Source organism: Pezoporus flaviventris, unplaced genomic scaffold (genome assembly GCF_033815535.1).
Source record: "Pezoporus flaviventris isolate CSIRO_AGI_PZ_B2104156 unplaced genomic scaffold, CSIRO_AGI_Pfla_v1 ptg000036l, whole genome shotgun sequence".
Lineage (NCBI taxonomy): Eukaryota > Metazoa > Chordata > Aves > Psittaciformes > Psittacidae > Pezoporus > Pezoporus flaviventris.
The window spans coordinates 25,694,180-25,717,818 of record NW_026892584.1 but is presented as its reverse complement, the minus strand read 5'-3'; the positions used below and the strand labels follow the sequence as shown (position 1 = coordinate 25,717,818).

At 42.9% G+C, this 23,639-nt stretch overlaps 2 protein-coding genes across 6 annotated transcripts in view; one reads left to right on the top strand and one right to left on the bottom strand.

Annotated features, from left to right (window-relative positions):
• The window catches only part of ZNF410 (zinc finger protein 410), a 23,022-nt gene extending 17,206 nt beyond the window's left edge, over nucleotides 1–5,816 (bottom strand). For 2 of the 5 annotated variants that reach the window (XM_061463558.1, XM_061463562.1), the window contains exons 1-2: nucleotides 1,597–1,752; nucleotides 177–376 (exon numbers count right to left, since the gene is read on the bottom strand). In XM_061463558.1, coding sequence (XP_061319542.1) covers nucleotides 177–209 — 33 coding nt within the window. In that variant the 5' untranslated portion in view covers nucleotides 210–376; nucleotides 1,597–1,752. Of the gene's footprint in view, nucleotides 1–176; nucleotides 377–904; nucleotides 1,209–1,596; nucleotides 1,753–3,684; nucleotides 3,821–4,271; nucleotides 4,797–5,795 lie in introns of those variants that run through there. The other 3 variants (XM_061463560.1, XM_061463559.1, XM_061463561.1) reach the window with 3 other exon arrangements.
• FBXO33 (F-box protein 33) lies at nucleotides 5,051–23,639 on the top strand. The gene is made up of 4 exons (XM_061463556.1): nucleotides 5,051–5,839; nucleotides 12,409–12,519; nucleotides 17,802–18,487; nucleotides 21,205–23,639. Exons 1-4 carry the CDS (start codon nucleotides 5,307–5,309, stop codon nucleotides 21,474–21,476), a joined length of 1,602 nt encoding a protein of 533 aa, XP_061319540.1. The 5' UTR covers nucleotides 5,051–5,306; the 3' UTR covers nucleotides 21,477–23,639.

Sequence of the window (23,639 nt, the reverse complement as noted above, 5' to 3'; positions counted from 1 at the left end):
AAATATGCAATAATCTTTACTCTCTTTCACTATTCAAATCAAAACATGGAAGCATTAGAGATGCCACTGAAAACACTTTGAAAATTAATATGTAAGCAGCAAACTGGGTATACTCATTGAACTAAGTGTTGCCCATAAACGCTGCTGGGCACTAAACCCACTTTACCATTGCTCACCTCAGGTTTGGATTCTAACTCATCCGATAACATTGATTCAAGTGTCCAATTCCTGCAGCTGTCCTCAGCAAGGCACAGAGTATTTTGTATTTTAGTTCAGAGAGAACAATACTCCCTGATTATTCTCATATTTTCCTATGTGTGAAACAGTGTGGTGGTCCTTCTGCAAGAAGCTGTGCTGCACAAATATTCAATTTAACCTAAAAAAAAAAAGGAAAAAAGGAAAAATAAAGAGATAGGAACCAAAAACCAAAAGAAAAGAAGAAAGAAGATGCTGCTTGTCATTGTAAAATATATACTTTGAAGTACTGGGAAAACTCATTTACCTGATTCTTGTATTTGCATTGTCACTGAGTCAGCAAAATAACATCCTAACATTGTGAAATCAATTTTCAGAGGCTATCTACCACATTTTATTTGCAGTAACATATTTTTAATGGAAAAATGGATTGTTCATTGTGGAAACTTATGGGATCAACCGAAAATCACATACAGTGTGCAAGAAACAAGGGAGCTGTATTCCCAGCCTGCAAAACAGTGGAATTGTCCAAGTTGTAGATGAAAGGCAAGTGTATACAAACAACCTGACACCAGAAAATCTCTGCTTTTCCTGTCACTACATTTCCAATTGTGAAATACCTTGATGAACACAGGTAGAAGTTACTTCACAACTAACCACACAATGTTTCCTATTTGTGCTAAAAGGTAAAATGAGAACAAGCTGGTACCTGGTTTTGCCTACTGGGAAAGCACTTGGACACTAGCGGTGGGAGAAGAAAGTGAGCCATGTATAGTTCTTTCCCTCTTCCATCACAATTGATCTATTGACTATATTAAAAAATAATGAGAATAAAGGATCAGCTAAAAGAACCCAGAAACCTTCCTCTAGCACTTCTCACACTAAGAGGTGCTGCACAAGATGCTCCGTACAGGAGCCTCCCCTTCTGCCATGAAGGGCCAAGATAATGAACACAGCTAAAGCGGAGTGCTCCAGGCCAGCGCTCCCAAGCCAGGGCACGGGCATATTCCCGCCTGCTCACCCGTTGCCCTCCTCCAGCCCGCACCCGGGATGGCGGGCCCCGAGCCATCCGCGGGGTAGACAGCCAGAGCTGTCAGGCCCGGCTGCCCGCACCTCTGCCAGGGGCACGGGGGCAGCACGGAAGGGGTCGGTGGGAGACCGACCCTAGCGCCGCGGGGCAGGGTGGAAGTGCCGAGGCCTTGCAGAGGCGGCGCCCCTCCCCCACGCGGGCAGGTGCGCCAGCCCTCCCCCACGGCGGGGGTCGGTCCGCGGCCGTGAGACGAGGCTGCCGGGGCGGGAAACGCGGGGTGCTCACAGCTGCCTCCCGGCCCGCTGCGTTCCCGTGCCCGGCTGAGGGCGGCGAGCCCCAGAGGAGCACCCACCTCTCCCCGCCCGCCTTACCGGCATCTCAGCCGCCCGGATGTGACGGAGACCCCGGCCGGAAATGCCAAAGGCTCGCGGGGGGTGTGCGCTCCCCCTCCCCCCGCTCTGTGGCGAGCTCTGTGCTGAGCGCCACTTCCGGCCGTCGGCGGTGTCCCCGCCCCGCCAGGCCGCGCCAGCTGCTCCTGCCCTGCCTCTGCCCGTGCCCGGCAGCACCGCCTCCCTTGGGGCCCTCCCACCGTTCTTGCCGCGGCGGTGTTTTGCGGGGGAGCCGCCGTGGGTGTGACCGTAGTGCTGTGCGGGAATCTCCCGCCCGTCCGCCCGGGAGCGGGGCTTGGGCTGGTTCACTCAGCTCTGCAAGTTCGTGGTTTTCCCCAGTACCACAGGGATAGTCCCAGGGCTGCAGTGCTCACCTGCAGCCCGATTCCCCTTAAAATAACCACCTGATACACAGTATTTTACAAGTGAAGGTTACGGAGGAACCTTTGGTCTTCTTGCAACCCCGTAACTCCTCTTTTCAACATGTTTGTTACAGTGCATGGGGAAGCACCAGTTCCCTACTAGTACTTGGTTTCTGTTTCTGCTTTGCTCAGACTCAGTGCATCTGTTCTTGCAGCTCGTGACAAGAGAACTCCTGAGCTCACAGCAACTCACTAACGATACAGAACAAGGCAGCAATTCCAGAAACGTGGTTAACAACATGCGTAAAACCCAAGGAGGGACTGAATAATTCAAAAAGCTTGTGCTTTGGCTTTTGTTCATCAGCCATATCCTGGTGTCTGTAGTTACCACGACAGAGCTTCTGAAGCAGCAAGGTTGGCAGTGTCTGGTCTTGATGTGTGCTGCTGAACCAGTGACCTTCAGGTCCAATAAACTTTAACTTGATTATGGTTAGTCCATAGCTCTGGAGTCACATGTGACCCCTGACTTCCATACCAGAATGGCTGCTCATGGGATGGTGCTGGCGCTGCTGAGCAATGAGAGTCCCAGCAATGTGAAAATCATGGAACAGGAGCAGTTGAGGCTGGCAGAACCAGGGTCCCTGGGTGCAACAGCCACAATGGACTGTGGCCTGTGGTCACTTCCCAGGAAATGAAGATCAGCCCCTGCCTGCGAACTGCTCTGCAGTAGTTTCCTCCAGAATGTGCAATATAGCTCCTCTGCCTTTCAGCCAACTTTGATTTGCAGCTTACAGATTCACAGTTACTCCCCCTTAGCTTTAAAACTCTCTGTGTCTTGACAGAGGGCTGTGAGCTGTAGTGGTCATACCGAGAGCCTGGCACTTCAGCAAAAAGGCCATTGACCAGCTGCCTGCTGGAACCACCAAGGAACTCCCTACAGGCTGCAAGCAAGTCAGATGCTCATCGTTTTCTGAGGTATTATCCTATCAACTTGCAGTTGCTGCATTAGTACCAACAAAAGCTGGCACCATGAAATCAACTGACAGTCAAGCCAAAGCACGGAAAACTATGATTCAAGGTCCAGAATTTGCAGCCTCTGAGATCTGGCTGCCTCAGTGCCACACCACCCATGTGAATGGCTTGAGCCAGGAAACCTCACCAAGCCTGGCATTTCTAATGTCAGCCCACTTGACCATAGTTGTGATGATCTGAAGCTTTAGGTCCTTTTATTCACTTGAGCCTACAAAACTGAAGATAACCCAAATAAACTGGAGCTGAGTAAATGACTATGCAACTGTCACAGTTACAAACCGTTTCACTGTGTTTATTATCACAGGCACGATCCCAGCAGATTTGCAGATCTGATACAACCTAACAAAGGCAATCAGAAATGCAGGACTATTGACTTTATAACCCATTTTTTCTTTATGCCAGTTTGGTAATCCCAGGGCAATGAATAGTAAAGCTCGATTCTGTTACATGAAGATACTTGGTAATCTCAAAGGTCCTTTGACTCATCATCAGCTCAACAACGTGGAATTGTTGAGTAAGTAGTAAAATTTGGAGACATGTAGGTGTGCAAGTTCCTTTCATTTGTATCCTTCTAGGCCAGGTGAGTTTGGCTGCTTCAGACCTTACATCTTGACTGCCTGGGGGATTTCCCCTAATCTGATAGGGGAACCTGCAGTGGGAGTAGCACAGTGCTTACCTGAGTTGTTTGTGCAGATCCAAATCACTTGTGCAGGTGTGTGAAGCAGCACTGGTCCCTGAAGGGAGAACTGTCCAGCTGGGAATTACTTATGGTCTCACTTTCTCAATAACATCTGCCCCTCTGGGATCATTCTCTATAATCAAGGAGAAACAGAAGACTTAGTCACAGTTCCTCCATGACCAGATTCAAGAAAAGAGAAACACTACTGGGGTTCCACCCCTGCTGTGAGAGGGGCGAGAAAATGGCCAGTCATGGAGGATGGCTTAAATCTGGTTGTCGATAAGGCTATTCACAATGGGACCCTATTCTGAATGCAAAGAGGAGCCTGAGCTTTATTCCTCTTATCCCATTTTTTTTCATGTATAATTTTTGTACACTCAGACATAACATTGCTGTATAGTGATGTACATTGTTCTAAGATACTAGCAGTACTAAATTTTATTTTAATGAGACTTTTAGAATTGTAAAACTTACATATGAAACTGCAATTCACTTCGATGTTCAGCCTTTGCAGCAACAGTATGCAACAGATTTTTAAATTCTCTCAAAAGCCTGCATGCACAAGAGACATTATCTTTACACACCTACAGCTGACACTGGCATGGCTATTACAAAGCTGAGTTTTATGAAACTGAGGGAACTAGGATTTGGCGCATTTCCTCATGTGTCCTTTCAGGCGCGTATACAGCTGTGTCACGTGTCGGACTCTGCTGCGCTTCGCCTTTCCTGCGTAGTCAGCGCGTTTCCTGTGGCGGCAGCTGGAATGCTGCTGAGGCAATTTCGCTGGCTCAAAGGCGTACGTGCGGCCAGAGGGCCCCGTCGGCGCCGCCCGATACGCTTCCCACCCAAGTCCTCTTCAACACAGGCGCCCGGGGCAAGCGCGGCCAGCGGCGACTCTCCCGCACACTGCCCCCGGCAGCACCCAGCGCTCCCACAGGGGCCGGCGACGGCTGCGGATGCGCGCCCCGGTCACCCCGCCTCAGTGCGCTGAGGCGGAGGAGCTGCTGTGGGGAGCCGCGCTGCCGGCCAGGCCCGCAGCCCCTCAAGGCCCAGTTACCGGTGGGCACCCACACACCCTCGCTCCGCTCGGCTGCTGAGCTGCGCTTCAGCCCCCTATTCTGGGTTATGCTTCGGGGCTGAGAGGAAGGCTTCCGCCGCGTGGTGTTAGGAACACGCTGGCTTCGCAGCGGGACGCAGCTGTGCGGCAACAGACTCTGCCACCGGCACGGCATAGTTAATGGCTAACGCTCCCCCTCGCGGAGGCGGCTGGGCCGGCTCCGCCTCCCATTCGAACAGTGGCACGTTCCATTCCTCCCGCGGGGTAGCTCCTCCACCCTCCTCCGAGGCGTTTTTCGTCGCCTTGCAGGAACAGACGACGGTGCCGGAAGCGTGTTCATTAACCACCCCCCTCCGGGCTGGGTGGTAGGGCTTACGCGGCGCCGCGCGGGCGGGCGGTCCAGACCCACCTCTCCCCCTTTCGCGCCCCTCCCCGCCGCGCTGGGGGGTGGTAGGGCCCGCTCCGCCCCTCCTCCCCCCCTACCCCCCGGCGGTGGCGCGGGTGGTGCGTCCCGGCAGCAGCCGCGTCCCGGCCGGCGCCCGCCCCCTCCGCCTTGTCATTGATGTTGTTGTTTTTGTCGCAGGAGCTGGAGGCGAGGCCGGGGCCGCCGCCTGGGGCCGCCGCAGCGGGGCTCGGGCCGGCGCCAGGCATGTCGGTGTGCGGGGAGGCGGTGGGCGCCGGCTCCCTGCCCAGCGAGCTGGTGGTCCACATCTTCTCCTTCCTGGCGGGCCCCGACCGGCTGCGGGCCTCGGCCGCCTGCTCGCACTGGCGGGAGTGCTTGTTCTACCCGGCCCTGTGGCCGCGCCTCCGCCTTAGCCTCCGCGTCTCGCCGGCCGAGCGCCCGCGCCTCGAGTTCCTCATGCGGAAGTGTGGCTGGTTCGTCCGTGAGCTCCGCGTACAGTTCGCCGCCGACAACTACCCCAGCAGCGGCGGCGGCGGAGGGGGGGCGGCGGTAGCGGCGGCGGCGGCGAGCGAGGGCGCCTCCGCGGCGGGCGACGGGGAGGCGGCGCCGCCGCTGTGCCCGCGCTGGCTCGACCTGCTGAGGACCTACCTGGAGCTGGTGTTGTGCGTCCTGAGCAGCGTCCGGAACAACAGGTACCGCCGCCGGGGCAAGGCAGGGCAGCGGGCCGCGCTTCGCCCGGCGGGGAGGCAGCGGGGGAAGGTGGCAGGCGGAGCGCAGAAGCCTCTTGAGCCACTCGGGGCCTGGGCCCGGCCGTCCCGTCCGCTTTCGCGGGAGAGGGCGACGCCCGCAGCCGGCAGCGGCGTCTGTGAGAGACCCGCGGCGGCCGGTTCCTGCTGGGGCTGCCCCCGGGGCTGCGGCGGGGGAAGGCCGGCGGAGCCCCGCGCTGCCGGCCCGGGAAATCCTGATGTTTGTGCGGCTGCGAGTTGAGCAGAAGCGGAGGCGCGCTGCTTCGCACTGCCCAATTGTTGTTCCCTTCTGTAGCTTGATAGGGAGTATAACCGCAGGCGTTTAGTTGGCAAGCGGCTAGTCAATATGCGAAACAGATGTAACTGCAGTAAGAAAAACTCCTTCCTCTTTCCGAAGGAGGGGGGAATGCAACTACCGTGAAGCGAGTGAGAGCCGGGAGTTTGAATTTGGTGCCTAACAAGGTACCTTTCTCACTTTAAAATATAAGACTTACTAGCGACAGGATTTAGACCTCTTATGCATGACTGAAAAATAATTAATGCCGCGAGAAATTAGAAGGAAGGTGAAAATGGCATCATCGGTGTCTTTCAAGACAGAAGGATGGAGTACTGCCCCAATAAAACACTTTCACCTTTCTAGCTATGAGGGATTTTGCCGTTGAAAACTTGAGCTTTCATGCCAGCTTTCCTGTTGCCGTGCTAAACTGAGATTTGACTCAGTTTAAAATTGGAGATTTGGATTTGTTTGAAAAAATACTTCAGGCGTAGGATTTTCTTGACCAAATTGAGTTTAAATGATAGAAATATTTTCCTGTTGTTTGGACTTAAGATGTGTTTAGATCCTGCTTTTTACAGAATTACTTTTGCAGGCTAGATAATTTTCGGAGGTTGGAGTTCTTTAAAGTGAAACTGCTTGCATTCTCTTTGCCGTGTGTGGGTGTGATCAAGATAGATATCTTTTTAAAAAGATAATAATCAGATATCTTAATATATGGCCTCCAGTCAGCAGCTAGACAGGAAAACAAGGATGTTAGATTGTAATCTGTTTGGAAAGCCATTCAGAGTTTAGGATAGGAAATGGTTAATATTGCCTCCCCTCTGTGTGCATATAGTTTTACTTATAGAGGAAATTAAAAAAAAAAAAAAACCAAACCCAGAACCAAACCCCAAAACTGCAAGTATTTTAGGGTATCTTTATGATGAGTTAAACATTGTGGATGGCCTTTGGAAAGCTGCATATAACTGAATCATGGTCCGATCACCACCCCTCTTTGATTCTGGATAGATAAGAGCGTAGTTTGAGGCCTTCCTTCCTTCTTTATTTTGAATTGTAGCAAGAGGACTTCAGATAATTCCTCGTTGGTTTGAGCTGAAAGCAAATGGGGTATGTGAAGTCACACTTTCAGTTCCTCTGCTCTGTTGTGCCCAGCAGGTACTTCCCTGTGGTGCAGCTGTGATGGCTGAGAGTTACAAACCTTATTTCTGAAAACGGCTCGTGGGTCCCAGTTCACTTTTGTTTTCATTTATTTCTTGCCCAGCCAATCCTCGGTATGCAGATCATGATCATCTGTCTTGTTTGGGCTTCTCTTGCGTTTAAGGAGCTTTTGCTGAACTGTTGAATCTTTGGGAAATCCATAAGTGGAAAAAATGTTGAAGTGATGTTGGTGGTGATTATCTAATCTGAGACAAATATCTTGGACTACATGCACTTGGAGTTTTAAAATAAAGAGTATTTGCAGGAGATGTTGCCTGGGGTTTTGTTGGAAAAACTAGAATGTTTCCCCCCATCTCACTAAATTTTGAGGCTGTCAAAGTTAAATGCATTGTGACATGGCTTTTAGTACACCTTTTTTTTTCTGAAAAGGACAGTTGCTTTCTAAAGTTCTTTTTACAGGTTCTCTGTGCCCAGTGTGGATCAGGACTGCAGTAAAATACGATGTAGAAGTAGTTGTTTCTCCAGTACCTATTTTCTGGTAGATTAGTATAATTTTGGTGCTAAACCAGGGGTGAAAAGTTACCATTTTGATAGGAATTTGCATTACTGTGCTTTTTTGATGTCTGCAAATCATTTGCACGCTGCTCTTTTGTTTTGAGATGAATAATGTATGACTTGGGAACAGAGGGCACCTGGTTATTACAGCAGGCGCTTTATGAGCATTTAAAAAATTGGGGAGGGGGTTTGCATTAAACAGTTGAGCTTTTATTCATATTTACTTCCTGAATAGACTAATTTTCACCTCCTCGAACAGACAGAGGTTTTAGTTTATTTTGATGTATTTTTTTTCTTGCAGGGTAACTACCAATAACCGATTGGTTTGTGTGTAGAGCATTGGAACATTGTGGTTTAGCTCTTTAAGGAGAGCTTTGGGAAGGAGCATTAGCATATTCCACATTGCTGCTTAGTTCTGACTGTGACGACATGTCTAAACCGGAGGCATTGTCATCTGCCTGATGCTTAGCTTTGTTGAAGGGATGACCGTGGTTCAGTCATTTTATTTCTCTGCTTCTGTTTATTCATCCGTAATGCAAGGATAATTAATAATTCCTTCCTATGTTTGCTGTATGTTCCTGTACGTGGGATAGCTATTCTAGTTTCCAAAATGTTGGAAACAGCAGTGTTTTTAAATTCTGGAGTGGCTGAATCACTGTAAATGCATTCCTTTTGGAATTAAGTTTAAAACAGGATGGTGCTTTCATAACTCCTGTCAGCCCTTATGATAGCTTTTTGGCAGAGAAGTTCAAAGAACTTCGATCTGATGCTTCAGAACCGGGAAGGAAGAAATCTACTTTTGTGACATGGTATGCTGTTTCTTAACCTTGTAATCTTGTTGTGGGCTTTTTAATCTACTATTAAACAACACAGTAACACGCACACCCCCTCCTTGAAGGAAAAAAAAAGTACTTCAGATGTCTCTAGAATTCCTTGAGGATTTACAATACCACAGGACCTAAGAAAAATAATGACTAAAAGTAATGTAATTTCTAAATGCTCTCTTGGGTAGAGGAGAACAATGTGCATTTTTGCTAAGAAAAGCATTTTCTGTACAACATAAAATTGCTAATTTCTAAGCAAGTCTGCATATTAAGTCTCTAGAAAAATATTTCAGTGTGGCCTTTGCTAATTCTGATGGAATTAAGGAAGTATCTGCTTGTCTGCAACTTGGTTTAAAAACAACTGAAAATACTCTGACAAGTGTTGCTGCTGGCAGGCAGTTATAATCCAAAAAGGTATGTTCTAGGCCTGTCTTATATTTCAGGTAGAGCTCAAGTCGCCAGAAACTTTATTTTGTGGTTAGCAGGATATTACTCCCAAAATGTTGCTTTAATAGCGCTGGGACTGTGATAAGCTCTAAAAATCCATAATTTATTTAATTATAAACCCTACTTTAGTACCATTTAGTGATCTGTAACTTTCCCATGACCTGTTATATTTATGACAGTAAATGAAGCAAAGTAACAAGGTATATTATTGCTGAACAGTTGATGTTCTTCCTATAAAAAAAAAAACCAAAACCAAAGGGGTGTGTGTTGCCATAATGTTCTGTGGCAATATTTGGAGGGACAAATTTTTGCTTAGTGCTCTTAAGAGATCCTAGTAATCTGTGCTGCCTCAAATTGTTTTTTTTCAAAACTAAGTTCTAGAAAGCAAGTGGGAGGGTGACATTCCAGTGCATATAGCACCTAATAAGCACCTCCTGATCATTCAGGAGAAAAAATCTGTTCTTTTATGCAACTCTGAAACCCCAAAGTATGGTTTCTCCTTTAGCCGCTTACAAAGAAAAATAGGAAGGTAGTAACATGCACACGCCCCCCTCCTTTCCTCTGCAGTGTGTTCATCTGTGTGACCTGTTTGATCTTTGCTGTGGAAACAAAAATGCAAGATTGTAGTAAAACTGTGGTATCTTGGTAAATTGTAGTATCCATCTCAGAGTTACCAGAAATTGGTGAGTGGCTCAAAACGGTAGACTGCATCTATATTTGAGGTTTTGTAATGACTCTCTTCTGTTGGTCTGAGCAGGCAGCTTAAACTGGCAAAAACTAGTATAACAATACAGTATGTGACATACCACTTTATTCATGTTGAATGTAAGCAAGGCCATTTTGTTCTTTTTTTTAATTTGGTTGTTCAGAAAGACTGATCAAAACTGAAGATGAGGCCTGTGAAAATCTTACTGCCTTTAGCATGCTTTTTGAGTTAATGGAAAATGAATTGCTTAGAAATCCTCCCAAAACACGTTTTTTCCCCAGCTCTGCGTGTGGGTAGTGCATAGGATTAAGATGCCCTTATGACTTTTAGCAAAATATGACAATTACCTTCTAAATTTTATTTAAATAGCGATCACTTTACTAACTCTCTGAAATAAAGATGAGATGTGAGCTGAATGCCATAGAGATTATATGACACTGCAGATAGTAACAAAAATCTGATATTGTGTTGAACTGTGGCCAGGTTTGTTGACGGTAATAACTGTGCTGTGAATGGAAAAATTACTAGATGTTTTAATTGCTTAAGTTTTGAGGCAGAGAACTTCTTCATGTGTCTCTGTAGCATGTGAAATGGCAGTCAAATAGATGTAGTAAAAATGTGGGATACTAGTAAAGCACTTCATGTGTCCTGTAGTTTGGTGGCTCTAAAATGGATACCTGCCTACAGTAGCATCCACTGGGGGTATGAGTAGCACAAAACAAGACCTGTGTGTGATGAAAACAATGCAGGTGGTACAAAATTGTCCGAAGATGGCATTTTGTCTCATTTCTCAGAATTAAGTCACCAAGATCAGAAGATAAAAGCTTAATTACGGCACTGGCTGTGAACACTGCCTTTCACACCAGGTGGAGGTTTCTGCTGCTTTCCCTGTCATAGCAGACTCTTACAAGTTTTGAGGGAAGAAGAGGTGGTGCCCATGTCTTCACAGATTTCCCTTCCAAGCTTGTTCTTCAGTATGATCAGGCATTATCTTTGTCAGAAAGTCAGAGTCATAGAATATTGAGCATGTGGTCAGGGCTCAGTTTATATTAACGTGTCATCAGTGCAGTAGTCCTGTATTTTAAAGACTAGATATCGAATGGTTAAAATTTCTGAAACAGTTTTAAAATCTAGGTATTTTGCCCCAGTATTTGCCTGACTCAACAGGAAGCATGTGGGTCTTGGTATGAGCTTGTTCTTCACCTCTAGAAGAAAAGCAGCAAATGCAGCATTGAGTAGATTTCAGGATACTAGTATATGGTTATTGAATACAGGAACTTCAAATGAAAAAAGTTATGATTTATGGTAGATCCCAGTTACAGACTGCATTTAATACTTACTTAAAAAATGTGAAACCTGACTCCTTGATACTTCTTTTTTTTTCTTTTCCCCTCCTCTTGGTAGAATATCAATTCATACTGCGGAAGTAGTGAGATGGCACCAGAGCTTCCCTGTGCTTGAACAATGTAATTGTACTGCGTTTTCCTCAAAGCTGATCTGAAGTATTAGCATATGATTTGTAAGCCAGCAGAAATAAGGATTTATGTAACTCACTTAATTGTCAGCTACAGGTTAATTGGCACCTGCTGTTTAAGATTAATTCAACTCATGTATCCAGTTGTGATGAAACTGGAGTTTCTGCCATGTTAATTAATTGCAGACTAGTCCTTGCATGTTAGGAGTAAATCTACTTCACAGCATGTATTAAAAATGTTACACAAAACTTAGTTTTAAAAAATAAAAATCTCAAAAGTAAATGCCACGCAACGACTCTAACACCGCAGTCGTTTCCATGTCTCTTGCTTGGTAATTTTTAGGAATATAGAAGATGCAAGCTAGAAATAAACTGTACTAAGGAAAGGAAAACCATCTAGCATGCTGAGCCATGTCCAGCATAAACTTATGCTCATTCACTTCTTTTTAGGCATCCCTTCTAGAGATCAGAATTGTATGTCATGTTGGACCACTAATCCTCTTTGATCGCTGATGGGAAAAGCTAGAACAGGTTCCCCTGATTTGATGTAACAGAAATTAGACATGGTGTCGGGAACTTTTGCTTTTCCTGTCTCAGGTTTGTGTTTGCCTCAACTGAGGCAGGTTTGGGCTCCCATTTATAACCCAACTGAAATACGTAAGTGCTTAGGCAGGATTGTTTGTGGTTGCATTCTGTCTGGGTATTGGATGAAGTGTTAAATGTTAAAAAGAATAGGTATTTGATGTTTTCATCTGTGATGCTTAACACACATATTCCAAGGACTAAAAAGTGCGTGAAAGCACAGCTAAAAGTTTTTTTTATGGTGCTGGCCTACTGAAAATACTGTGGTGACTGGAAACTGGCATTTGCTTTTACAGCTGGATTTAGCAGTTTGTGTTTTCCTTTTCCCCTCCAGTCTTTTTCTGTAGTTCCATATGTGTCTGTATTCTGGGACACTAGGATGTTTCCCAAAACAGACTATATGTTCCATGTAATAATGTGTTCTTATTGCCAGTGTCTTATCTTGTCCAGAGTGATTCCTTATCGATTCCTTTTTACTTTGATGTTTCACAGGAACCTCCAGAAGTTAAGTCTCTTTGGGGATATAAGTATTCTGCAGCAACATGGAAGTATATCAAATACATACCTCGGTAAGGTTGACCCTGATGGCAAGAAGATTAAGCAGTAAGTTATATCTTTAAATTATCAAATACAGTAAAATAATAAAACCAGATAACATAGCACAGATTTTCATGCCTGAAATATGTGACTGAGAAAGCTTTTAAGTGTTTTAATTGGATGAGAATCTAGATTCTTAAATTGAGTTGATTTCTATTCCTGCTATTCACATGAAGTAGTCTGTTTTTGTTGCTTTTTATTTCTCCCTTTCTCAGTAGGATGAGAATCCTTTCTTTCCTCTTTTCACTGTGTTCTAGAAACAATGTGTTAATGGCACCAAAAGGGGAAGAAGGATGGCGTGTTGTTGCCAGCACCTCTATTATTGCTGCAGATGAAAAATTAGAAAAATAAGTAATCTGTTGTATTTCACAATAATTAAGGACATGTAGCAAGTAAACTTGAAAGAGAACGTAAATACAAACAACTTACTTTGAGTTGCATTTTAGAACTAGGTTATGTATTTGCAGAATTCCTGGAAGAACGTAGCTCACAATGTGCTTGTTTAGTGCAGAGGTGTATTGTAGCTTGCCATAATTACATATGGTACAGTCCTTGAATGCTTACCATCAGAATAGCTAGTTTTTCTTTGGAAAAGGTTAAATACAGTGTCAAAAGCTACTGACTTTGGAATAAATTTCCATAGAAGGAGTGATATTAAGTTAACTATTTTAGCAGTTCTGATAAAACTTTCCATACAGATAAATTCTGAATACCATGATTTTAATTTGTGTCTCTTTAAACATCTTTCTCTCAGTAGCTTAGGAGCGAAATAATTACAGCCACTTGTGAGCTCTGCTGGTATTTTTTTTGAGTGGTTCTAGAAGTAGCGTAGGTATATGATCAGATCTATGTATGTGAACACAACCATCAAAGTTAAGGGTTTGGTCCGGTCATAAGTTTGCAAAACAGTGCAAATACAGATGTGTGTCACATACTGTGTCATCCATTATGCTTAGAATGCAGAACTTGGAGCATATGTAATACATGTATTGTTGTGCTGTGTGCAGGTAAAAGGCTGATTTAGTGAAAGCTCCTTTTTTTCATACCCTTTATTGTCAAAACATAAATATATAATCAAATCTTTGCCAAGGGGTTTGAAGAGAGCCATCTAAGCAGATGTTTACTCAGCTGAGTGCATGGTTAAACATTTCTTCGAACAAGTAACAAAAATAAGTATGCACGTTTCAGAGCCATAAACCTCTCAAAGCCCAGTATCTACTTTCAAGTTAGTCTTTTGGGTGAATGTTGACCTTTGCACATTTTGGAATGAGCGAATAAATGCTGCCTCCTTTTTGTTTGCTTGGTTTTGGTGGGGTTTTTCTGTTTTCTAGAATAAAACAATGTATTTGGGACCTGCTGGTCCTTTTCTAAATGAAAGGAAAGCTGTCAGTGTTTTGTTTAGTATTCTCAAGTTCATTAGCACTAGCAGCAGATTTACTTCAGGAAGTAAATTTTTATAGCTCTTTAGTCTTGTCTTTTGTCTGTGGTGTTTGCATCAGTTAAGTTGTAAAGCACTGGTGCTGGTAACTAACCCTGGAAGATGCTGAGCAACCTTTGGAGACAGCATTATTGATAGTTGAGGATTTTGGAACCCATATGGTGATAAACATTACTAGCTGTTTCAGAAACTTCCTGCAATTAAAGCAGTTGGGGAAGAAAGTGTGACATTTCCTGAAGTCCATATCATTGAGCTGGGTGTAACAGACTGTGGGTGGAATCTCTGCTAGTACAGAACTATTAGGATGCTCCTCCAAGTTAAGACTAAGGATTGTTCTGAGGGAGAGGAGGCTTTGGATTGTATCTTCAAAAATAACACTTTTGCACTGATCAGCATGGATTCGTAATGCTCTTTCTTTTTCTGTGTAGCTTACATGTCCCTAGTTCCTTTCTAAAATTCTCTTTACAGCTCAGTTCCTTAGTGTTGGGAGCTCAGCATCAGCATAAATAATGCATTTGTCTAGAGTTAAACAAAGAGTTTAAAATTTTGGCTTTCTGAAATCTGCTTCCCATGATTTATCTGAGTGGTTCAGATGGTTTGATTCCCGAAAGAATGAGTTTAGCCTCTGTTATTAAACAAAATATTTTGATTGACCTTTTTGAATTAAGCAAAGGGGCTCCATATGCATCTTAGTAGTATGTTTGCTTTCTGTCCAGGGCCATCCATGTGCTTCAGTACTGCTCAGGGCTGTTCTTTGGGCTTAAATAGCGAATTGTCTTGTCTAGTCAGGCCTTGGTCTGTCCTTTGGCTGAAAACACCATTTCAGACATTAATTGGGAAACTAACTTATTTTGAGTTTTTTTTAATCTGTTCTGTTCTGATCATTCGTAGGATTCAGGTTGATAGTGAACATCCCACAATTGCTCCTTACAGGAAGGAAAGGGGACTGATGTATACTTGTTGAGGCATCATTAGGTTATGTTACTTTCTTGCATGTGCTGAGCTGTGCTTATTTTTTGTGTTACACATACTAACCCATGCCTAAACTTTAGTTTCGTAAGTGAGCTTTAAGATAACTGCATAAGTTAGGATAAATATTGTACTACATGCTAAGCAGTTGAAGTAAAAATTACTATGATAATAAAGTGGGTGCTAATTCCCAAATACTCACTTACTATGACTACATTTCTAGAACACAGTTCAAACTTTTGCAAACTCCAGTTAGACGCAGTCTGCTTATGAAAAATGGGATATACTCAAGAGGGTGCAAGGGAGGAAAAACCCCTGATAGGGTGTTTGAAAGACTTACTTGAAATATGTTAAAACTAATGGCCTGTGGTTTATATGGGTGCTTCTTGTCTGGACTTACACAAATCGGTATTAAAAACAATCCAAAAGTGATTACTCTTAAGTGTTCTCTATTGACATGTTTGATCTTTTTTTTTATTAAATTGGCAAAGAACTGAGGAATGTTCTTAGAACCTACAGGTTGATAGACTTGTCACCACAAATCTAAATACCTGTGTAAATACTTTGCTGCTTGCACTAATAAGCTGATGTGTAGATAGCATTAAATCAGTATCTCTCTTTTAAAAAGTTATTTAATGCAATTCCCATACAGGACAAAACCCACCCTGCAGCTGCAGAATTCTGTACTGTATTTCTCTGTGTTAAATTGTGTGAGTACTAGAACAGTACTCTTCTAACTTAGATGTTTAAGTCACATGAGAAGCAAAACTTAAACAGATTTTTTTTTTTTTGTGCTGTGAGACAATATCCTGACTGACAGCAATCTGTCATATAGATTGTAGTGTTCTGTATTCTACTAAGCATCTCAAAATTGATACGTCATCTCTTCAGTTGTTCTGTAAAATATTACAAGCACTATTAAGATTGACTACTTACTATTACAAAATAAACAACCATTGCTGCAGCCATTACAATGCCATTTGTAGGTGTGTATGGTGAGAGTGGAGAGGGAAAAGTCATCATTCATTGGAAGAAATTAGAGAGGTTTCTGTGGTAGAGAGATTTCTTTGGAGGTAGAGAGATTGTCAGAGAATCTGCCCTCAATTTAAGCATCATCAGGCATAATTGTGAAACAGACATTGCCAGGATCAAACCGGGCTCATCTGAGCTGTAGAACAATTTAGGAATAAAACAGCAAAACTACCCTATCTGTGACTCTTGACCTGGTGTTTAAAACTGTTTTGTTTGTGTCGCAGTTGCCAGTCCTCAGCTAAAAAAAAGTAATCTGAAAATCAGAGAATATCTGGAAGAAAAGAAGTCTTTAAACCTGATGACTATACTAGGCAAAGTCTTGGGAACTGTTCTGAGGTGTATAATAAATACAGTAATCACAAAAACTTTTCCACTTCCAAAGACAAGTCAGACCTTGCAAACATGGTATGTTTTTAGGAGAAGAAAGCCCATGCAAGCAAGGGAGAGGATGAATAAGGATTTGCAGAGGGAGAGGATGAGTAAGGATTGATCTCTAAACTTAAAACAGAAGGATTATGGGGCATCAAAGGTGGTAGGTGCTCACTCTGAGCTTCCTGCTCAGAGTGAGCACGAGGAGGGGGGGGGAATCACCCTGCAGGATTCTCTGTTACTGGTTGTTACAGTTGCTAAACGCATATGTGAATAAACTTGTAGAAGTGAGGTCCCTGGGCGTTAGTGAATACGAGGAGCCACCTTGGCCTGTGGGTCTGAGTTACAAGTGTTTGGAAATGAGGGAGATAATTTGAGAAATGCCCCTACGTGATTTTCTTGTTCTGTTGCACTTCTTGAGGAGTCAGTGTTTCTTTGCTGTCAGTCAGGATATTGGGCAAAATAAGCCTTTAATATCTCTGTTAAAGATACATGGATGAGAATAACAACTTTGTAACAGTGTTTTGCTTAGATGCCTAAAGTATGCAGGTACTCCTAGCAATGAAGAAAGAAGCATTCTGTGCAAAACACTAGCTGATTTGAGGCACAAATTTCTGCTGTTTTGTGCTGAAGGTGTTCACATCTTATTTTCTTGACATTTTGTGGAACTGTCATAACCTGGCTCAGCTGTGGATTTCCCTTAAACACTGATTATTTTTTTTTCCTCTGGCTGACCAGGGTTTGAGATCAAATGCTCATCCACGTACATGTCCTAAAACATAAGCTCAAAGAGCACTTGCCATTTGAATTTGTCTGAGGTTGAAATTGTACCAGGTCCAAGTTGTCTTGGTAAAACTTAAAACCTGTTGACACTTGAAAATCCAGTTAGCTGTACATTTGGAATTATTTACAGAATCATCTTATATGCTTGTTCTTTACCCTTTAATGAGCAGAGTCAAGCAGGTAGCTTGAGATCATTCTGACTCATGCTCAAAGTCAAGTTTCTGCAACCTTTTATTGAAAATTACTTTTTTTTCCATACTGAATTTGCAGTTCTGGAGAGGTTAGCAAATACAAAAAGCTGTTTTTAAAAACAAGAGCTATGTTTTAAAAGCATTACAGGTTTTCTTATTTGCATAACCTTAAAATGTATGTGGGAGGGTGTTAAATACGTGCTGGAAAATACATGAAATGAAGGTTCATAGTGTGCCACTGTTTTTGAAAGACAAAATACTTTATTTTTCACAAGATGGCTTCGAGTTTTAACCTTTTCACCATGCAGTGAGGGTTAAATTGCTGTGGGACGTCTGCAAAGTCAGGTTCTAACACTTGTAGTTCACAAGAACCATAATAATAGCACCTTCCTACAGAATAAGGCCATTAAATGAAAGAAGAATCTGGAATAAAAAATAGAATGGTATGCATTTGGTAAGACTAAACCATGTTTAACAGGATCATTGTCTGTTTTGTTTACTTGCAGAATCCAACAGCTGTTTGAAGAGATATTGGGCAATAGCAGGCAATTGAAATGGCTGTCTTGTGGGTTTATGCTGCAAATAGTAACTCCCACATCATTGTCCTCCTTGTCAAACCCTATAGCCAACACCATGGAACATCTGAGCTTATTGGACAACCACATCCCTGGTAATACCACTCTTATCACCGCGGTTGAATTGGAGCGCTTTGTGAATCTGCGTTCGCTCGCTTTGGATTTCTGTGATTTTACAGCTGAAATGGCAAGAGTCCTGGCTGATAGCAACCATGTGCCTTTGCATCGACTGTCTCTCCTGGTCCACAGTGTTTCCATAATGCACAAGTCATTGGACAGTATGCCAGAAGATGAGAATTGGAAGGCACTGACTCGCAACAGCACTAATCTTCGGGTCTATATAATGGCTTTTGATGTCAAAAGTGATGATATGTTAAGGATTCTTAAGCCCAGTATCCCCCTAGAGAGGATTCACTTTGACAGCTACATCACTTGTGTTTCAGGGGCTGTTGTTGACCTCATATCCAGGCAGTATGACAAGTTCCTCACTCACTTTATACTAATGAATGATGTGATAGATATGTCTGGTTTCCCAGATCTCAGCGACAACCGGAATGAAGATCCACTTGTCTTACTAGCCTGGAGGTGCACAAGGCTGTCTCTCCTGGCTGTTCATGGTAGGTAGTATACTCTGTGCGCGTAGTATATGACTTCAAAATACTTACAACACTTTGGCCTTTTTAATCACAATGTGTTTTAGTGGAGTGGTGTTCAAAAGTCTGCTGCATGGTTGCTATGCGTTTTGTTGTACAGATATTTTTGTGTTTGAAAATTTGAAGGTGTTTATTGTGTGTGAGTTCTGAAAGTATTTGTAGCTTCTTAACTTCTGTTAAGAACTCACATAGAATTTTATTAGGCTTTTCACAGAAGCGAGGATGACTAAGAACTGAGCATTCAAGGGGGCTTATCCTGAAAGTGGTCTGCATTGTGCAAGTTCTACCAGGTGGCCTGTTATGTGACCATGAGCACTGAAAACATATGCTGGCAAGATGAAATGATTGTGCTTCCTGTTTGTAAATAACATGGGGAAGTGCCCTAAGACTGAGGGATAGGAAGTCTGTTACCAGTTTGGTAAGACTTTGCCAGCAGATAAAAGCTGAAAAGTACAGTGCAGAGGAGGTTGGCTCAGTGGGTTCATTGGTTTCACCAATAATACCAGAACTAGGTTTATCCCACCTATTTATTTGCCATATCATTGCAAATAATAAAAACCTGCATTTATATTCAGCTCTCTCATCAGTACAGTATTTGCTGGAGGTTACAGTTGTTTAGCAAATCTGAAGGCACCTGAAACTGAAATAATTCAGAACAGTTCTTTGTGCTGGAATCAGCTTACCAAGACCAGGTGTGACGATGCATGAAGGAGTTAAATAATGACTCTGTATTGTGTTGCATAAGAATAAGCTGTCCTCTGACTGCTTGGGGGAGTAAAGCTCCGGTCATTCAGCACAAACAGGGAGAAACCTTCAGCAGTGAAGGCTGTACGTTCACATTTCCTTGGTTGCAGTCAGAAGGTCGTGCTGTATGTGCTAGAAAAAGGTTTTTCCACTGTCTTCTACTGAGAAATTATAAGGAAGGCTGTGGGGAGAGATCAGTTCAGCTGCCTTTCCTTTATAATTTCCAGGTCTGACTGGTTTTGGATACTGGCACATGACTGTACCACTCTGTGCATTTTATGGGTTTCTTCTAACATTTGGGTACAAGTTTGAGGGCCTTAAAAAAAAAAAGTATTGCCCTAAATTATCCTCCTCCTGTGGGGAAGTCCTCTAGTGCATTATCTAAACTTAAAAATATGGTGAAATACCTGAAATAAGCTAGCGTAAGTATCTTTTAATACCAGCACATGTCTATTCAGCAGAAGGAATTAGTTTGTGCAGGGTGTTGGGAAAGCAAATGCCTTCTGCGGTTCTGTGTAGCAAATAGGTGTTGCTACACCTTCATTTGGAGAGATGTCATGTATACCTGGGGGAGAGAATGGCCAAGTATTAGCCTTGCTCTGGTGTTGGGATCTAGATTCTTTCCCCTTCTTTTCTCCCCTCCTTGTAACAGAAGCTAGCTAAGCTGCTTATAAATGCCTCCTGATCGTTTTAAAGCTGTGAATATAACTCCTCTGGTACTGTAGCATAAGCATCTTTCTTCAAGAATAGCAACTGTGAAAAGAACACGACTAGGAAGAAAGATCTAGAATGCTGTGGTGTTTCAGTGCAGCTTCTTAGCCTCACGCTTATGTTTTCTGAGGCTTACCATAAAATGGTTGCTGGCTCCATAATTCACTTTATATGTAAGTGCTCGGGTTTCTCCTTCTGCTGAAGAGGTTATTTTTCAGTTTCCAATACTACTCGGGGGTTGCTGCTGGTGGTGGTTTGTTTTGAGACTGTTTGGGGTTTTTTTCCTTCTCCTTTCCTTTGCTATTAGCTCTGAAAAAGGCTTTTATTTGCATATAGTTTTAATTTCCCAGCAGCTTAATTTTCCCTATTCAAATATTGTGTAGACTGCAGAATCTAAGAGGGCGTCTTACCAACAGAATGATGATGAAGGCAGAAGCGAGCCTTTCCTTTTGCAGTGGAAGGGCTGACTTGGCAGAGCTCCCAATAAAGGGAAGTTCCCAGGTTATTTGTGGTTTGCATCTGAATAAGGAGCCCAGCATTTGCCTTAGCCAGGGTACAGAAAGCTAACAGGTAACAAGGCAGTAGGTGTTTTTAAAGAAGGGTGCCAATATATACTAATGGGAAGAGGGGGAAGCTTTGTAATTATTTTAAATCTCAGATGGAATAACAAGATATATGTAGATTTTTATTTTTTTTTTAAATATTTATATAGTGGTGTGCCCTGTTTCCTGGAGAGGATTTTGGTTTGCATGGTTTGGGTTTTTTTTTTTGTTAAATCTACCTTTAGTATAACAAAAGCAAACACTTTTTTTTAGCGCAAACAGTTGTAAGACAATCCTTTTATACATTCACTTGAAATAACGGATTACTTTTTGTTTTAATTCTGTTTATTTCTATTACAAAGCAATCACAGGTTTGAAATTGTAGGTATAAATTGTAGTAAGGAAGTCCACTTTTCTACAGATAGTGGAAAAAAAATAGATCTGGAAAAGCTTGGTCAAACTACCTGAAATATTTTTGATAATTCTTCATTCAGAATACAAGATGGGGCTTTACCACTTGTAACCAAAAAAAACTCCCCATGCTGTAGGGGGATTCTGCCAGATGGAAGGTGACAAATAGGTCCAGAAGGACACTGAGATGATTTGCTACTATGTACTTCTGGGAAAAAAAAAAAAAAAGCCATGTAGCAAAATGACAGAGCAACTTCTTCTTCTTCCCCCTAGGTTACACAGTTTGGGCTCATAATCTCATAGCAATTGCTCGTCTTCGTGGCTCTGACCTGAAAGTTCTAGAAGTCACAGAAGAAAGCATTGATTTTGACCAAGGAGAACTGGCTGATCAGGATGTGGATCCAGTACACAATCTCATCGAGCAAGTATCTCTCGGATTGGGTCGACCTTGGCATGCTGTCATGGACATAGAGCTGCTCAGTGTCTTCACTGAGCCAACTTGTCACTTCTACAGAGAGATGCAAAGCTTCAGTGAAGGCATTTAGCTCCTTATCTAAAATTCCTGTGGTTACATATGCAAGTAGGGTCCTATTATGTTTTTTTTTCAGTAGTGTGAATTAACCCCTTTTGTGCTGTGTTTAATCAGTATTAGCTATATAGAATTATATATGTGTACTCTACTTCTTGATCAAAGAACGTAGTCGGGTATTGGTTTAGAAGCTGAAAGTGGCAGTGTTTAGGGTTTTCACGGTTAATGGACTTGTCTACCAAACCTTACAGAGGCACAGCCAAAGGCTGTCCGAGGTTGCCAGCTAACTTTTTACTTCTACTGATAACTGCATTTGGAATGATTTTTACTCTTGTATCGGAGTTCTGTGCTCAGGAGCCAACCCTTTTTAATACCCATATCCATAGCCCAGTGGATTTCTGTGCTGTCATTGTGTGTTTAATCTGGTAGCATGCTACTTAATAGGCTTAAAGGAAGAGAAGTCTATCCAGGGCTGTTCATCGTAAGACTCTCACCTTGCTTTATTTCACGTGCCGATTCTGAAGCATGACTTAACTCCCATTCTCAGCTTTTCCTAGCTGGTAAGTGGTGGGGTGAAACACTAGCTGTTCAGGTACCTGCACTTCCAGATCCACTCCATGAGTGTATGTAGTCTTTTGGATTCTTTGCAAACTCCTCCTTGTTTATTCTCATGTTCTGTCATCTTAAAAGTTAGCTTTGGGCCAAAGTTTTGAAGAAAAAAAAGCAAGAATGTGCACTCCGATGAGGTAAAAACATAACAGTGAAGACTTCAGTACTAAGGTATACACCTGCAAACAAACATTAGTCGTGAAATCCCTAGCAACCGAGTCACTGGATTTTCTCTGTCAGCGCCTGTGTCAGCTGCCAAAGAATAGATTAAAAACGAAGAAGTGCCCACATGCTGGCAGGGGCAGGCCAACTTTTGGCCAGCCAGATACTGCTAGATTGTAATATATAAGGTCGAATTTCGACCTGTGGTACACAGCTGTGCTGTGGCTCAGTCAGCAACCTCAGAACTCTTAACAAACATGCACCTGTTTCACTGTGAATAGTGAATGTAAAGGAAGGAAAGGAAGCAAATACAAAGCTTGTTCTATCACAGGTATGAGCTGCTATGATGCATGAAGAACATTCCATGAAGTATGTTTTAAAATCTTGTTATATCTGAGAGGCTTTAAAAGCCGATTTAACTGTTTCAGGGCAACCGCGGTACAGACGTGGTCTCTGTGAGACTTCCACCTGACCCCAGTTTTAAGTGGTACGAATGTTGTGCATTTAATGTTTAAAGGACAGTCTGCAATAATAAAGTAAGTGGCCAACGTGGGTGCCCAGCAGTGCTGAGACCTGGCTGCTATATTGTAAGCTTTGGAAAACACAATTTATGCAACAGATGTCCAGATATGATTCTATTTATGGAAAAAGTTTATATGTGTTTTACAAATGGTTTTACCATCTTATATTAAAATGACCTTTTGACAGGTGTGCGCTGTTTTGTCTCCAGTGAGCACATACCATGCGGATTTTATATGTACATCAGTAGAGTGAATCCACTGGCACAGTGTGTGTATATGCCAGATGTGGTGAGATTTTATCTTATAAATGTGATCAGACAAAAAAAACTCCTGACAGAAAATGTAAGGAAACCAGCTGAATGTTTGAATTGATGACTGATGTTGTATGGTTTATGTTAAATGTATATTCTTTTAATCAATGAATAAAGCATTAAAAATTGATCACTGTATAAAATACTTTATTGTATCAGCATGAAGACTTTTAGGATTAAAATGCACCATCGTTGATAAGCTGTGTGTAACTGGTAGCTCCCGTTGTGTTTAGGTCAACAAAAAGAGTCTAAACTAAGTCATACAGTATTTTTTCTTTTATTTTTTTTTTTTAATTTGGCTGAGTTTTGCCATTGTTTTTGGCAGGGGTGGAAAAAGGGGAAGGATGCTTTGCTAAAGATCAGGCTATCAGACCAGTTAGCACAAACAGTGTATTGTGATATAACTTACTAGACTGATACAGTAAACTGTGGATTATAGACTATAGAAGACTATTTTTGAGAAGTTCCTGCTGCATCTGTTGCAATTGCTTAAATCAAAATCTAATGTGCTCAAGAAAAACAATGTGTAGTACTTCTTTGGTGTCCCACTATTAAATAGATTCTGAATACCTGCAA